Source organism: Muntiacus reevesi, chromosome X, assembly GCF_963930625.1.
Source record: "Muntiacus reevesi chromosome X, mMunRee1.1, whole genome shotgun sequence".
NCBI classification, from domain to species: Eukaryota; Metazoa; Chordata; class Mammalia; order Artiodactyla; family Cervidae; genus Muntiacus; species Muntiacus reevesi.
In genome coordinates this window covers 129,780,076-129,797,873 of record NC_089271.1, presented here as the reverse complement: position 1 = coordinate 129,797,873, position 17,798 = coordinate 129,780,076, and the positions used below count along the sequence as shown (strand labels likewise).

At 39.0% G+C, this 17,798-nt stretch overlaps 1 protein-coding gene and 1 pseudogene across 1 annotated transcript in view; both read right to left on the bottom strand.

Annotated features, from left to right (window-relative positions):
- Positions 1-7,285: 7,285 nt before the first annotated feature.
- Positions 7,286-10,392, bottom strand: LOC136154709 (dnaJ homolog subfamily C member 15 pseudogene; annotated as a pseudogene).
- Positions 10,393-13,424: 3,032 nt separating this feature from the next.
- The window catches only part of LAMP2 (lysosomal associated membrane protein 2), a 33,767-nt gene continuing 29,393 nt past the window's right edge, over positions 13,425-17,798 (bottom strand). Inside the window, exon 9 of the mRNA XM_065914805.1 lies at positions 13,425-13,937. Within this exon, the coding sequence (XP_065770877.1) occupies positions 13,798-13,937 (140 nt within the window). The 3' untranslated portion in view covers positions 13,425-13,797. The remainder of the gene's footprint in view (positions 13,938-17,798) is intronic.

Below are 17,798 nucleotides of genomic sequence, written 5' to 3'. Positions count from 1 at the left end.
AAGAATAAACTGTGTTTTCTGGGACATTCATTGTGCTATGGATTGTGCTTTCTTGAACTAGATTAAAAATAGAACTGAACTGGGATAGGCACTCTTGAGAATGCCCCTGGGCCCTTCTCTTCCACTTGGTGTCTTCAGTCGCTCTGCTCCCCTGAGGCGGCTGCTGCAATCCAGAGGGAGCCAAGGTCCGCCCAGAGAGTGGAAGTCAATTCAGGCTCCAGTCTGAACAAGAGGTGTCCTCGAGTTCCTCCAGGAGGTTCCAGCTCACCAGGCTCAACCTTTGTCAGAGATTTTCTGCTTCTAACTAGTAATAAAGAGTGTTCACTTACCTGCTGTGTCTTCTGTGTTGTGTGTACCGAGGGGCAGGTTTGCTCAGAAGTAGCGGTTTAAATCTACCTCTTCCCTCCATCCCACTGAGGTGACTGGAGAATTCAATTTCATTCACTATTGAAGGGCCCCTCCTCTTCCTGCGAGTTACTCAAGAATTGGGGGGAGGGACTTCTGTGGGGTCTTCAGTCCACTGTGATTGTCCCTGCTCCCCTCACTGTCCAAGTCCTTGAAGGTGGGCTTCTCTGCTACTCCTGGGCCCATGGGGCACAAGAGGGGAGGAGAGGTGAGGTGAGGTGAGGAGGGGGCTTCTGCCTAGGCTGGGAGCCCTACTGCCTTGTGTCCAGCCTCCCTACCTGCACCAAGAAGCCATTTCTCTGAGGCCCTGTCTTCCAGAAGTGCCTTGAGCAGAAATTTCTGCTCTGCAAGGCACTGTCCCCTCCCTCCTATGCACAATCCCATCAAGGTGCTCAGGATTCTGGAGAAGAGCCAGGCTTAGCCAGTCGGCTAACGTGGCAAATGTTCCTGGAGGCAAAAGGGGTAGAGTCTGGCTCCCTGCTTGGTGCAGAGACACATGGGGCAGAGAAAAGACTTGAAGCTGCCCCACCAGCGTCCTCACTCCCAGGGTCCTGATTACCGGGAGGCCTTGGTTATTCAGGAGGGTACTGGGGAGGAAGGGGACCGTCGAGGGCATCAACACAAAGCTAAGTTTTCCGGGTTGGAGGCTGGATTTGTGATACACTTGTGTATGCTGATAACTCCCTGGAACTCTGGGAGGACAAGACACAGATGAGATGGGAATATTATAGTACATTTTAATCTGGCGGTTCTCAATGCATGGCTTTTGAATCAGCAGCATCAGGATCAGCTGGGAACTTCATCACAAATGCAAATTCTCAAGCTCTACCTCAGACCTCCTGACTCCAGAAGTTGTGGGGGGTAGGGTCTAACAGGTGTTTCTGGTGCTTACTAAAGTTTGAGAACCTTTGTTTGTACCCATAGTGTAATGGGAACAAATCACCCTGGATCTCATTATGGCTGGCTCACTTAAGGCTCCACAACACACTCTGATGACCATTGGAATGTCTGTAGAACTGTAAGAAACCAGATTCTCCAGGTACAACTCTTCTGTAGCTCAATATAATCACCTAATGTTTCAGGGCTGACTTTTTTTCATAGCAACCTGCATGAATCTTTGGCCAGAATCATTAAGGTTGGCTGTGCCCAAACTGGACACACACAGGTAAAGGCAGTAAGTTGTTTAAGAGCCTGGGTGACTGGGTTCATACACCTGCTCTACCAATTACTAGCTGTGTAAACTAAAACAAGCTACTGAATTTCTCTGATCCCCAAAAAGTGTTGGCTCCCTTCCCCCACCATTAGGATTTCTGCGATAATGGGGTAATGGGTATAAAGGGTGCCCCTGGTGTGACTTCTCATACCACAGAGTGACCACCATGTGACACTGTGTGGCTATTACTCTCATTGGTGACAGCTCTGTAAAGTATAGGTATAATAGATGCCTCTGTTAATAGTTCTTCAAGGAGGATGTTTTACTCCCATTTTAACAAATGTGGCAACTCAGTAAGTTACCCAAAGTCATTTAGTTGGGAGCTGGTGAAGCGTGGGTTCTAACCCGTCGCCTGGCACCAAACTCCATGCCCTTTCTGCTATATCAGAACCTCAACCTTGTACCCTTACCAGTTACTAGCAGTGAACTGGGTCTGTCAATACCTTGCTGGATGTATTTGGCTATAATGGAAGGGCTCTGAATCACAGAGCCAGTCTGGTGGAGAGGGAAGTGAGTGGAGGGGGTCAGAGAGTCAGGGTTGGTTGTTGTGGAGTGTTGATGCTACAAAAGAAGGTGGTGGAAGGAGTGTGGACATAGCTTCGGGGTGTCAGCTTGCTGAAAGTTACAGGGAGAGTGATGCAGAAAGCAGAGCAGCGTAGGGTAGCTGCCACGCTCCCCGCCCCACCTCCATAGAGCCCCTTGCCATGAACACTTCCACTCCCATTTGTCTCACACAGTTGCAGAAGCAGTGGCTCCAAGCTGACCCTTCCTCTGGGGGCCTCTGCAGGCAGCGAGTGGTAAGTGTAGGGATGGGGAGAAGCCTGCTCAGGTGTGGTAGGAGGCAACAAAAGACTGCTCCCTGATAGGTGTGCTGCATCCCTCTGCAGGTGAGAGCTGTGCCCAATGCATTGCAAATGCCAGTTAGCCAGACTACTGAGCAATGTTCAAGTTTTCTGTAATAAAAACAAGTTTCAAATGAGGGCAGAGCCCTGATACCTGGCAGGAGTGGAGGCTTTGTCCTCCCACAGAGTCAACCCTTATTTATGAGTAAGATGCAAGAGAGAACCAAGGAGATTCATAACTCACTCTCTTGGGAAATTATTTTCCTGAGGCCCTTTCTGACTATCAAAGTAAACTGGATTCACCAAAACAGAAGTAGGAAAAGCAATTAAAACCATGTACAATCCCCAAACCTGGAGGTAACTACTGTTTATAATGTATTTACTTCACATACACACACTTAGGTGTATATAGAACCACATATTTATATACACCAAGACACAATATGGTACATACTTTTTTGTAGCCTCCTCAACTGTAAAAGTAGTGACTCAAATTTGGATCCCTTCTATGGTGGGCTCTGCACCCCACATGGGGGAAGGTATAGGAATTGAGAAGCACTTTTTGGGTGGCAGAGCAGTTATAGATACATAGAGATTTATTTACCAAAACAGATTAATTCAGTACATATACCTTTCCTATATCTGTCTCACCTAGCAGTAAGGCACACTGTCTCATATCTGAATTATTTGAGAATGTAACTTTAAATGGTCATGTAAAATGCTGTCATGTCAATTTATTGTACTTAAGGTGTTCTCATTGGGCATTTAGATTATTTTCAAATTTTCATTTCACTCTCAACAATATTAGTGTGCAGAATCTTCCGTATCATGCCCAAGAATAAATATGAATGTGAAAGTTGCTCTGTCGTGTCTGACTCCTTGCGACCCCATGGACCCCATGTCCTTGGAATTCTCCAGATCAGAATACTGGAGTGGGTAGACTTTCCCTTCTCCAGGGGATCTTCCTGACCCAGGGATCATACCTAGGTCTCCCACATTGCAGGTAGATTCTTTACCAGCTGAGCCACCAGGGAAGCCCAAGAATACTGGGGTGGGTAGCCTCTCCCTTCTCCATCTTCCCAATGGGTCTCCTGCATTTCAGGTGTTCTTTACCAGCTGAGCTACAAGAAGAAAATCTAATAGTAAATATAATCATATAAAAAATCTTAACCAGTTTGAAAGATCTTAGTTCGATTTGTATTTCTTTGCTTATATAGAAAGATGGAGTATTTTTTGAAATTACTTATCCATTTGTACTTCTTCTGTCATGATTTATTCATGTCCTAAGTGTACTCATGGAATACTCACCTTGCTTTTATTTGATAGTAAGGATATTAACCTAACCCTTCGTCATAATTAGGATGCCAAGTATTTCCCCTTGTTTGTAGATTAAATTTGTGTGTGGTGGCATTTTGATAGAAGTATTTTAGTTTTATATACTGAAATCTTTTCCATTGTCAGTTATTCATTTTCTTTTATTCTTAGGAAGCCCTTTGAGATAAAAAACAACTACCTATATCTGATTCTGTATCTTTTAGAGTTTTTCAAAATTAAATCCTTAATCATCCTTGAATTTACCTTGGTACTTATGAGGTAGGTCTCAATGTACTTTTCCGCAAAATAATCAACCTAGTATCTCAGCATCATTTTCAATGTTCCAGTCTTTCCCCATTGATCTGAAAGGACCATCTTTAACAAATACCAAATAGAGTGTGTGTATATATGTTGTCCATTAAATTGTTGGTCTATTATTATATCCATCTAACATTTGATCTGAGCTTTAAAACACATCTTAATAAATGTGTTAAATGCAGTAATCACTCATTTTTTTCTAAATCTTCTTGGTAGTTATCACCTGTTTATTCTCAGTTGAAGCTTTATAATTTAACTCTATTCCTCTGTGTCTCAAATGTACCTCTTCAACTGGATTCTGTGAGATTTTTACAATCACTTCATAATTCATTGCTCTTTTTATAACCTAGTTTGAGTGGATTTCTGCTCCTTAAGGCTTTATCTCAGCCCTATTCTCTCTTCACTTCCTCTTTCTATATAAGATTCCAACCTATATGGTTTTTTAAAAGCTCAAGTTTATGTGAGCTTACTTTGTAAATTTGGTGGCATTATCTTATTTAATTCCCTTTAGAACCTTACAAGATAGTAAGTAGAAGATAGTACCATCTCCATCTTACAAATGGAGAAATCTAGGCTTAGAGGTTGAATAACTTGTTCAAGTTACTTATCACCATGCTGTGTGTCAAGAGCAAGGATGCAAATTCTTTTCTGATATACCTGCCATGCTATGCTATGTAGCATTTAAAAAGAAGGAAACATGAATATTAAATACTGTCTGCTTTAAAATGGAAAATCATAGCCGCCAGACTTTTGCTTTTGGAATTGAAGATGACACAAGCAGCAGTATGTCATACTGAGAGGAGGTTGTAACGGTAGAATGCTTACGGCTTGGCTCTGACTGCTTGGGTCTGAATCCCAGATGCATTCAGTGGATTAATGGTAGGTGTTATAATGCAGGAATAGTACTCTCCACAGTGCCTGATGCATATCAACTCTAAGATGTACATTTTTTTTACATTTTTGAAAACAGTAGGCCTCTCACAGTTTAAGGAGTATTTATCTTACAACTGATAGCATCTTAGATTTGATAAAACAAGGTATTAAGGAGTTAGTAAGTGTTTAGCTATTACTGCAAAAAATGACCACTTATCCATCAGCAAATATTTATTCAGTGTGAACCGTGTGTCAGGTACTAGAGACTGGAACAGCCTAGTAAACATTGTAGATTCCTGCTTTCGTGAAGTTTACCTTCTAGTGGGAAGCATACATGAAATACGGATTAGCAAGTAAAACAAATAGCATGTCAAATGGTAATGGGTGGTAAGTAATATAAGTGAAACAGACTAAAGGGGATGGGAAGTGGTGTGGGGGGAACACTGGAGTTATAGAGTGGTCAAGGAAAGCTTCCCTGACTAGGTGACATTTGAAGAGACCTAAATGGGACTAGAGGATGAGCCATGAGGATAGCTAGGGGATCTTTCCAGGTAGAAGGCAGAGCAAACACAAGGGCCTCGAAAGGAAGACACCTTTAGGGTCTTTGAGGAGCAGCAAGAGGGCCAGTATGGCTGGAGAGGAGGGAGTACAAGAGAGTAGATAAGGTGGGTGCGGAAGAGTTACACATTATGGCTGGAAAACAAGTAGGCGAATAAGGGCTTCCCTGGTGGCTCAGCAGTAAAGAATATGCCTGCAATGCAGGAGACGTGGGTTCGATCCCTGATCAGGAAGATCCCCTGGAGGAGGAAATGGCAACCCACTCCAGTATTCTTACCTGGAAAATCCCAGGGACAGAGGCACCTGGCAGGCTATACAGTCCATAGCGTCACAAGGAGTCGGACATGACTGAGCGACTAACAACAAATGTGAATGAGGATTTCTTTTTTTTTAATTGTTTATTTAATTGGAGGCTAATTACAATATTGTGATGGTTTTTGCCATACATCGACATGAATCAGCCACGGGTGTACATGTGCTCCCCCATCCTGAACCCCCCTCCCACCTCCCTCTCCAGCCCATCCTCCTGGGTTGTCCCAGAGCACCAGCTTTGAGTGCCCTGCTTCATGTATCAAACTTGTACTGGTTATCTATTTTACCTATGGTAACATACATGTTTCAATGCCCTCTCAGAAAGGCTCTGGATAGGAGGAGGAACTGCATACTGGGGCTCAGAATCACCCAGCAAGGACTGCCAAGTGTCACGGCTACACTGCACTTAAAAGTTAGGGGATGGCTGGGGGGTAGGGATGACATTAATTTAGGTAAAGTGAGGAGACAGATCCATTTAGTCTCTTAAACATACTAATGCACGGTCAGAATGATTCATGGTGCAGAACAGTTTGAGGACAGAATGATAATGATACGTGATCAGAATAACTAGATGAGGCTACTCTGAAAAACAGTGACATTCAGGGCTTAACATCTCTAACAAGGTGCAGCACAAACTGGCCTTGGTTTGATCTTTCACAATGCACGCTGCCACCACATTCGTTCTCACTTCAACTGGGCTGAACTAAACTCAAGTTATTTTAAGAATACTGAAGAACATTTATAGGGTGACTACATGCAGGATAGAAGAGTACAGAAATCAGATTTCTGTAACCATTTAATGTATGTTTTTTTTTTTTTTTTAATCTATTCTTTCTTAGAAGCCAAGATGCATGGTGGTGAAGAACACGGTCTTTGAAGGCAGACAGAACTGGGCTCAAATGTCAGTTTCATCACTTACTTTGTGGGACTTTTGTTAAATAACAGCTCAAACCTCAGTTATCTCCTCTGTAAACTGGGAATGACACCACCCAACTTGAGAGAGTTGCTGTGAGGATTAAGTGAATGAAATGTGCACAGTGAATGAAGTGAAGTGAATGAATTTCATTCAATAAGTGAATGAAATAAAGTGCACAGCACTGTAATTGCTCAATAAAACTATAGCTGCATTTTCCTACTAAAAATGAATTGGATGCCAAGATTTTTCCTGTTCATGCTCTCTTGAAATAGAGGGACTCAAATTTACAGTCATCAAAATATAATAAAAAGACAATAGCAAAGAGAAAGCAAAACTTTTCCTTAAATTCTAAAGGCTGTTCTAGCACTTACAGTATACACACTGAACTTAAAAAAGATGAACCTCAAAAAAAAAAAAAAAAAAGATGGACCTCCACATTTTTTTTTTTTTGACCGCTCATCTTTTATTATTACATAGCTTGGTCATGGAAGAAATGACTGTGGTCAGTACACGTATGAACATTACGAAGGCTATGGTTTAGATGAATTTGCAGGACTAGATTTATAAGGTCCCCCTTTTCTCCATCAGAGTGGTCTCTGAGCATCCATCAGTGTTTGGTGGTTGCTTCTAGCAAGTCTTTTGTTTCATTAATTTTGGTTGCTAAGTAAGGAGATCCACCTTTATCTGGGTGATTCAAAATCATGATTCTCCTGTGAGCTGCTCTAATCTTGGCCTTGCTGGCAGATGGGCTTACACCCAAAATGAGACTTGCTTCTCGCCTACTCATTTTCTGTTCAAATCCTCCTCCACAGTAGGGTGAAAAGCTAGGAGTTGAAATCTTCTTCGCAGTTTCTGTGATTACTTGTCCTAGAGGTTTCCAGATCTGAAATGCGTAGCGAATTGCAAAGCCAAGAGCTGCAATACCCAGCCCCGCAGCTATCAAACTTCTTGCCAGCTCGCGGTCGTGGCCGGCGTCCGACCGACGGCTGGGCGGGGTCTGCAAGGATCCTGCGTAGCGCAGGCCCTCGGCTGCCGGCGCTATGCCGACCGGGGCAGCCAGGCGGCGCGGCTCGGGGCCCTCGGAGCGCCGCCCACATTGACTTTCTAGATAGATGGCAACATATATGGAACCACTCTACTTGCTATCTATAAAGTGCTTCTTTCAGAGGCTTTGTGAGGTGCAGAGTTATGAAATATATTCAGCTGAGAAAAGAAAGACCTCCCCCCAAGTCCCACAAATGCAAGGTAAGGCCATTTTTTGACTGAATTAAAGCCCATTAAGCATTTAACAATCAGAAAATGAAACCCCATTACTCAGGAACTATGGAGAGAGCAAAGTTCCTTCTCGCACCAAAAATGTCTCTTAAGTAAAAAGGAATGTTTGCCATTTTATCCAGTCATATAACATTTGAGCATTAGACTGGGTTATCAGGAATTCAAAGGAATTTTCAGAAAAGGGATAGCTCCTCTTCTGCCCGTCATATCCCTGAGGTGTTTATCTTACTCAGAATGGAACCAATTTCAACAGTGAATACAGTTTATCAACGCAGACAGATATATATATATATATATATATATATATATATAAAGTACAATTATTATGAAGCTCTTAAATTTTATTTTTATATTTTATTTTCAATATCTTCTTGAAATTTTCATGACCATATATGCCTCTATATTTGAAATGTCTACTTTAAAGGTTCTAATGCCTTAATGACTGCCCTATGTAAATTTGCAGACTATGAGATCATGTAAATCCTATTGACAATTCAAGAGACAAAAATTTGAGGAACTCAGTTATACAAACCAATCCAACCTCTAAATACTGAGAACATGGAATAAAAATGAAGTTATCCATAGCAATATAGATTGAATAATCTTTATTATTATATTTTAATCCACCGATCTAAAATTCACACATATCAGATGAAACAGGAGTGCCACAGTATATTTTGTAGGTATTAATTCACTATATTGATATATCCAAAACTTTAGGTAGCAGCAAGCATCAGTTCTTCCAAAGAAGCTCAGGTGAAAATAATTCTTTATATTCATGAGTTCAAAACCCCACTATCTGATCCACTTTTGTACTGACATAAAAATGAACTCAGTAAAAAAAAAATGAACTCAGTGAACAAAGTTTATTGAACACTCAGTTCACAGATTTTGGGCTTCCTGTATTTTACTGGAATTGAAGCAGTTTTTGTTCTAACCGTCTGATAATTTTATATTTTAATTAATCTTAATTCTCAAGAATGAAATATGTTTGCTAATTATCTAAGATAAAACCATGATACTCATTGAGGAATTAATGATGTTAGTCTCCTACCCAACAGGTAGAAAACTTTTACATGAACCCATACTTCTAAATATATCTGAATTTTCCAACCCATATACCTGGCAAGGTCACAAGCTGATTTAAATAACCTGGCTTTAAGACAATCATCTCAAAAATATTTATTGAAACAAAGCCACTGTTCTTTATGGTGCCATCACTTTGACTAAATAACAGCTAAGCAATTGTTTTAAAAAAAAACACATTTTAAAAGAAAACATTCTTTATATACTTAGCAAATCGAGGAGAGCTCAAGTCTGCAAGTAAGAACTAGAAAGTTCTAAGGGAAGTGTAGTTGAGCATTCTGACTTTCTACTCCAGTTTGGAATATATGCTTTTGAGGTGCACATATAAAGATAGTAAAGAAAGATGTTGATGAGTTTTTTTTAAATGAAAGTTTCCAGTCCCAATTATTGGCAGAGTTCTGGCATCACTTAATGGCAGCAATACAGTGGACAGCATCTGCACTGTGCTGAGAGGTAGATGGGGATCTTATCCTTGGATTTAATAACGAACTTTATTTAAGGCTTAAGCCTAATTTTTTAATTTAAGAAAGTTTTTAAAGCGAAGGCAGATCTTTGGAAGACACTTGTTTTTTAGTTACATAGAGAGAAAATAGCTTGATAAAATCAGCATCTGCCTTCATACGAATCACATGTGTGCAAAGCTGCACACTAGAGAGATACAGCACTGTGCTTCCAAATCACAGGGTGATTCAATAGCCTGGCCAATCAAGCAGACACTGGGAGGAGAAGCCTCTAGTACCTGACTCCAGCAGCCTGGGCCATCAGAGGTCCCTACAGGGATACAAGTCTGTTATCAAGATCAATAAATTTACAGAATATTCCTGGTCCAGTTTTGGCCAGGCAGCCATCTGACTGATGATACTTCAGGGCCCACTAGTTTCTAGAGTTAGCACTTGCTGTTATAAGAAAAAGAAACCAACACATTAAAAATTTATCAATTAGAACTTATTCAAACAGGGGACGAGAGAGTGCAGACGGCACACAAAATAAAGCTTTGTCTTATTCTTTTTTAGCGGAGGATGAATTAACTTTCTGAACAAGGTAAGGCTCCATGGGGAAAAAAATTCTAATTCATAATTCTAAAAAAAAAAAAAAAAACAACCCAGGGAATTCCCTGGCGGTCCAGTGGTTAAGACCCTATACTTCCACTGCAGGGGTCAAGGTTTCAATGCCTGTTGGAAGAACTAAGATCCCACATGTTGTGTGGTACAGTAAAAAAATTTGGTATGAACACCTTAAAAAAAAAAAAGGATTGTAGATCTTACTTCAACCTTCGGCATAAATGGCAAGTCTGAGATAGTCAATATATTCCAAACTCTAGTAGGAAAAAAAAGATGTCCTTGTTAAAATAGAGTAGCCACTAATCGTAATTAAGAAAACAGCCAGATTTTTGCTATTAAATACAATATTGGGAAAACATTCCTTTCTTTCTAACTAGCAGAAAAATCAAGATTTAAATAATCTTGGGAAAACTAAGTCTGATGACAAACCAAATTTTATGTTTGCCACCAATGAAAATGAATTCCATTATGTTCTTGATTTTCTGAAGCAAGTTAAATTCTCCAACAGCTTTGATTTTGCAAATAATGTCAAACAAAGAGGCAAAACACAAGTAACTGCAACATACAAAATTACCCTTCAATAGAAATGCTTTCATAATTGGAGTCAGAGGCTTAAAATCATTATTTACTAAAAAAGATACTATAAGTCACAATTTTTCTTTCAGTTACACTTTTACAAAGGAACAAAAAATAGAAAAATAAAAAACAGAAATTGTTCCTAAGAGTGCTACTCATGCCCAAGTTAGCTAGCAACTCACTGAGGTTAATCTGCATATCCCAAACAATTGCACAGCATTTCCTGGCTTTTAGCCAATGGAAGACATAACTTCTGATAGCCAAAAAATAAAAATAAAAAAACCCTACTAGATTTAATTGATTACACAGACTGATAACCAGTACGACTTTTCCTTCTTCCAATCATATAAGAGATAAAGACAACAATTATAAGGAAGCCCAAGGCCACACCCACTGCAACAGGAATAAGAAAGTTGAGGTCAGAGTCTGCAGAACATTCTTCAGCTGTCAGAAAAGAACAGACAGAAAGCAAGGAAAGGAAATTAGTAAGGAATGCAATTAAGCAGAAACAAGCAAACAAGAAACAAGCATTTTGAAAGTGTACATAGGTTAGTCTTTTAGAGCATTACCCCATCTTCTATTTTTACTATATCCACCCAAATATTAACATTTCCAACTAACCAATCCTCCTGTATCTCACTGTCACTTCATCTTTAATCACACCTAATTCCTCAGTACAAAAACCATAAGTTAAGGGGACAACGGGAAAGGGTCTGAAACAAAGAACTGTGCTTGCCTAATATGGGAAGACTTTATGCTGAATTGTCTAATAGTACCACGGGAAAAGAGCAAAAAACCACCGCCTGTGTATTTCCCCACTCCCCTCCTACCTTGCCACAACTGTCGTGAAAATATAAATAAAAATTCTGAATGAGTAATAAAATTCCAGTTAAAAGGGATTTACGATCAAGAAAATGCAGTATAATGTTTTTCATACAAGCATTAGGTAATTATCAGGTTATATTATTTTTCGCTGAGCAGTGACCTGGAATAAAGGCAGAATCCAGTGGACACCACTGAACCACCAGGAAGGCTGTGTGCACGTGCAGTGTAGATTCTGAGCTCTGGATTGACAGAACTGAGTTTTAAGTCTTGACTCCTTCAAGTATTAGCTAAAGGACCTTGGTCAAGTAATTTAAACTGAGCTTCACTTTCCTCATCTCTAAAAGGGGGATAATACCTACATTATAAGGTATCTGAGGATTAAACACAATTATATTTCTAAAGTATCTGATACACATCAGAAGGTCAACAAGTGTTTATTCCCTTCTCTTTTCCTCCCATGTTTGTGATCCCATCCAAGGAGATTTTAGGCTTTGAAGTAGCAAACAGATCAAAATAGAAGTCATTCAAAAAGCCAACATTACCTTCAAAAATATTTAAGCAAAGTTGGGTGTCATATACCATTTATTGGAAGCAATTAGTACAGAAACTCAAAGTGTCCAATGCTGATCTCATAGTTTCAAGTTTAAACCAGTTTTACTATTGATATTGAGTGACTAGATTTCACTGGGACTCTTAAATCAAAATGGTAATAATGCTTTTGTTGTCTACTAGATATATAACTTCAGTGAAGTCACTTCTTTCTGTAAAAATTACGGGGTTTAGAGTAAATAGTCTTTAAGGTCCTTTATAAATCTCATGCACATAACAAATGTGGTACTTGGTGTGATTTATGATCGAACAGTAACTTGCTTTTTTACTCTAATTTTAAAATTAATCTTTTTCTCTTCTTGCATTTTGTCATGCATAAAAAAAGTAACCGTTCTGAATATATAATATGAATTTCAGCAATGACAATAGCTTTTATTAAAAGGATTTACTATATTTTACTGAAAGTTTTCAGAGACTGATAGCTGGGTGCCAAAATACTGATTAGTGAGTTATAAAAATTCTGAACAAGTCAATATATACATAGAATGAATTAATAAAATAATCACTTCAATGTGAAATTCTCAAGCTTCCTTTTTACTTGTCTATACATTCAGTATCTATGCTGCACTTCTAACATGGAGCATGCTTCGATAGGGGCTGATTATCTAGCTCATTTTAACACCAACAGCTTCTCTCTACACCCCCATCTATACTCTGCCCCACAGGGGCTGTCTTGGAAAAACTAAGAGCCTAGTTGCTTGCCTCACTGCCTGCCTTTTGAGATTGCTGTTAGCTTACATTTCATAAGTACCAGTCTGATGACAACACTAAATAGATTTTAATGCTCCAGAGATCAACAAGATGAGGTAGAGAAACACAACACAATCTCTCCTAATTAGTTCATAGAATATTTCTATCTTTCAATGCTAATTGGGCATCCAAGGAAGAGAAAAACATTAAAAAAAAAGGCAAGTGGTTAAATATATTTGAATCTTTTCAGTCTATACTGCTGAAAAAGAAACATCTTTTAGAAAGCTCTTAATTCTAAAGCCAGATTAAGCACTGTTGTGGTCTCTTGGGTCTGTTTTATACCTAGGGAAAAATCACAAGCCTAAGATACTGACTTCAGCTTCAAAGAAGTCAGCAAAAGTGACAGTCCCGAGGACATTCAACTGAAAATCGAGTTTAAGCATATGATGGGCATTTATGCCACATCAACATTTATTTAATCAACTATATGCAAAGGCACTGTGATGAGTTTAAATCAGGATAGTTCTTATACACTGAAAACAGAACACCGGTAGTGAAACAATATTTATTAATTCCATGAAGAGACAACTACACATTCAACCTCCATAATGGCCATGTTAATAAGTTTCAGGCATCTTGGGTTAGAATCCAAATTTGGCCAAGGCTTCTTAAGAAAGACCTTGAAACACAGCACACCGATGTTCTTTTCAACAAATTTGTCTTCAGGACCAATTAACATGATGCTTTTTCAGTTTTAAGCTGTTCTATTTACAGTTTTCATTAATAAAGAATGATCTCAAAATGCTGGGACTGATTTAAGACTTAAAGTTTTGCTATATCAATCTTCACAAAATATTTCAAAACTGAAAAGGAAGAAAATCTTATGTGCATGTATTTTTATATAATCAATCAGAATGCAGGTTTCTAAAATTGCTCATATCCAGCATGATGGCGCTTGAGACCAATAAAGTAAGCCAGCAACACTAGAATAAGCACTCCTGCCAAGGCCGCTCCCACCGCTATGGGCACAAGGAAGTTGTCGTCATCTGCACTGCAGTCTTGAGCTAGATGTGGAGAAAGGACAATTGAGAACAAAAACAATGACAACATTTCTAATGTGTACACTTTAAAATGACAGTTCTTCCCAACACACACATTTGTTTTTCACACCCAGGCAACAAATCACTGGCACTCATTACCAGCAGATGAGATGTCCCACCAAAGTGATTTTCCAAATAACCAAAACATACTTTTAAGTACTGCCCCCCGCCCAAATACAGTCATTTTGGATGAAAGACCTAAAATGATCACCTACTTCCCAGATTTCTTAAATGGAAGATAATGGATAAATATATTTAGCCTTTCCTTGATGATCAAGCTGTGAGCTTTCAGAAGCAAACTGTTATGAAGTTGAAGAAGCACAGTGCCAGGTGCACCACAGATTGGGAAGCAATAATGAAATGAGCCAAATGAGCAACTATACAAAGCAGATAAAAGACTCGATGCAGAGCAATATGCGATCGCTTAGTAGTAAGGAAAGATATCAACCGGCCCGGATTAAATAACTGTTAGCCTCAAGATTTCAGTCTGGTATAGGAGTCAGACAAGAGAATCCAGTAGTTACAATTTCAAAATGTGCTATAACAGGCAGGGAACACACAAAGTGTCACCGAATTTTTTCAGAGGCGCACTCACCTCAGCCTTGTTACCCAAGGCATAGGTTGAAAAAGGTGACACTAGAGCTGAAATTTTAAGAATGAGTAGGAATTAGCTGTGCATGTAATGGGCGAAGGGCATTCCAGGTATAAATAGTATAGACAAAAATACGGACCTTTGGATGGTAACAAAACACAGGGCTTTGGGTGAAATGTAAGCAGGCTGGCATAGCTAAAAACAATGGATTAAGAAATACTCTTGAAAAAGAGGTGGAAAAAGGATGTTAGGACCAGCTAAAAACACATTGTATGCTCTAGGTAGTCTAGCCTTATACTGACAGCAAAAAAAAATTTTTTTGCAGAATTTAAAGCAGGATATTTGTTTCAGAATTTACAGCAGATGGAAGGCTGGAGGTATTGTTAGGAAGCAACTCTACCACTAGAAGCCAGATGACCAATAATTCAATCCTGAACTCAGTAATGTGCAGATGTAGAAGGGACGGACTAGAGATCCAATGAGAAGGCAGAATTGACCAAATGGATGTAGGCAGTGTGGTAGGAGATAACAGAATGGCCTCCAATCCCATGCTTTGGTGATTAGGTAGATGCTGGTGCCATTCATGGTGATAAGGAATACAGAGGAATAATATGCATTTCAGTTTTATATGTAATTATTTTTGTGAGGGTTTATTTTTTTAATTTTTAAAATCTGTGTGTTGGGAGAGGGTAGAGAGGGATCTGTGGAAGAAGGAGACATTCAAGTTTCAGATACCTGCTTCTTAACCAAGTGGTTGATGTACTTAAGTGATAGGTCAAATCAGGGACAGAGGTATTTCTCAGCAAAGGTAGATAAAATAAGAGGGTCAGGGACAAAACCCTTTGAAGAATAAAGGAGTAGGGAAAAGTAGGAAAGGTAGATAGAAAACGGTGCCTCAGAAGCCAAGGAAAGAAAGTTTCCATTATCATGGGAGAATAGTGTCAATTATTAGAGATGCCTGAGAAATGTCCACTGGATGAAGCAATACAGAGGGTGGGGGCTAGGAGTCATATATTGTTGCAGGTTTAAGAGTGAGTGGGAAGTGACTGGTTAGGAGATCAAGAACTTGGGATGGGGAACACAGTATTTGTTATGAGAAGTTTAGAGGGACCAAAGAAAGGTAGACAGAAGGGGGACACAGGGTCAAGAAAGGATATCTTCAGGGTGGGAGAGACGTAAGTGGTTACAAGATCAAGGAAAAAGCCACGAGTTTTTTTTACAGGTTGAAGATGCCTCCTGGGGGGCAGGAGAAATGCAATTCTAGAAGCACGGACCAGAAGAAAACCTACTGAGACTCCAGAAGAAAGGAACAGTGTAGACGGTGGTATGTTTGCAAAGACAGAAAGCAGCTAGTGTGTTGAGCCACAACTTCTATTTTCTATTTCTTTGCCTCTTACTGCCCTAATTCTCCTCCTCGCTTGCAATTTACCAGGGATTGATAAATCAGATAATTATCCTTATTAGAATTGTGCCGAAAAGAAGAATGAATAGTTGCAAGGCAAATCTGTATTTTCATGTAGGAAATGTGCCAGCCTTTCACTAGTGTCTGGAGCAATAACTGGGAACAAGATGCAATCCTAGAGATTATGGACTTTGTGACATCAACTTTGGTTGCCAGCTCAATGATCTTTTTCACTTGTTTCTTGGTTTTGTTAACAATCAGGATAGCTGAGATTGCCAGATGTGACTTTTGTGGATTTATGGTGTTAAGATCACCCAGTGAGCTCCTCCCCTTCAATTTCCCAAATTACCAGCCACCATATAAACACTTGGGTGACATGTACCATAAAGTATTATGCCTTGGATTTTATATAACTTGGTTTTTAAAAAATTCATTAGTAGATTAATTTCTCATTCTGGAAACAAATTCAAAGTCCTCTCTTAGCCAAATTGGGTATTTGACCCAGTACTAAAACGACTTTCATAAATACTGCCAATAAGGCTTTCATGTAAGACAGATATTCTTAGATCAAAAAGGCAATTCCACTAATACAAAGATCTTTCTAGATGCTGTCATTTACCTAAAATGCTCTCCTCAATGAGTATCAGTTCAGTCGCTCAGTTGTGTCCAACTAATTTATAAAAACTATTGATTTTATGAATTCAACCTGTAAAAATTCTTCGGGTAACGGAAAGATGTTTTGGTAAAACAGAAATTTTAACAAAATCACATCTTGAAGAAAAACCTCCTTCTGTAAGTCATTCTGACCTGCTCTATCTGCCTAATGTACACTTGAGACCATACTGAAAATATTTCTGGGGAATGGAAAAGTGGAAGAGTTTAGTAATCACAGAAGCAGTGAAGATTTTTAAAAAAAGGTAAAATTTCATGGCCATTGAAATCTCAAGGAAAATGTTCATGGAGATTTTTTAAATGCTGTTAATCTTCAATTTTCTGTTAGTTCAGAAATCTGTCAGATACAGTTTTCAGGGTGAGGGTTGAAAAGTCAAGATGTACATTTATAATAAAATAGAAAACAAACACCTCTTTAAAACCAATGAGTTTCTCTTTGGAAAATCAACATTAAGAAGTGTGTTCTTATGTGACATTTATCACATACATTTTAGATCTACAGTCAAACTGTTTGAAGTTTATTACATGGATCTGAAAAGATATTTGAAGCTACTCTATACTAGTTTCAATAATATGATAATTATTGATGCAGAAAATTAGGTACTAGGATAAAAGATCAGGAGATAGGTAGGAGAAAGATGAGCCTAAGACAATGTAATATTATCTACTTAAATAAATAGAAATAAAAATGCTATAATCCTAAAAATATCTTGATTCCTTTAAGAATTCCTCCTAAAAAATGCAATAAACTTCAGATGGTATGTTTTACACTTGATGAAAATACATTTTTTTATCCTAACAAGTAGCTTCTTAGCAGGTTTCTTCTAAAAATACTCAGATGTATATTTTTCTTCACTGAAATGAAAAATTTCACTCAAAGAAATAAGAGTAAAAAAAGAAAAGAAAAGAAATAGAGTAATAAGACTTGAAAACCCTCAGCCCCCAGATGAAAAAACTGAGAGACCCCAGTTGAGTAGCTTGACCAAAGGCACATGGTTGCTAGTAGAGTTGGGAGCTGTGATGATTAACTGTCAGTCACAGGCTTAACTGGGTAATCCAGAGGAAAGCCAGCCAGGCTGCTAAATGGCTGTGTGTGACACACTAAGGCAGACTGGGAAGTCATCTAGAAATTGGAAGTTTCATGCATTTTAAGGTGATC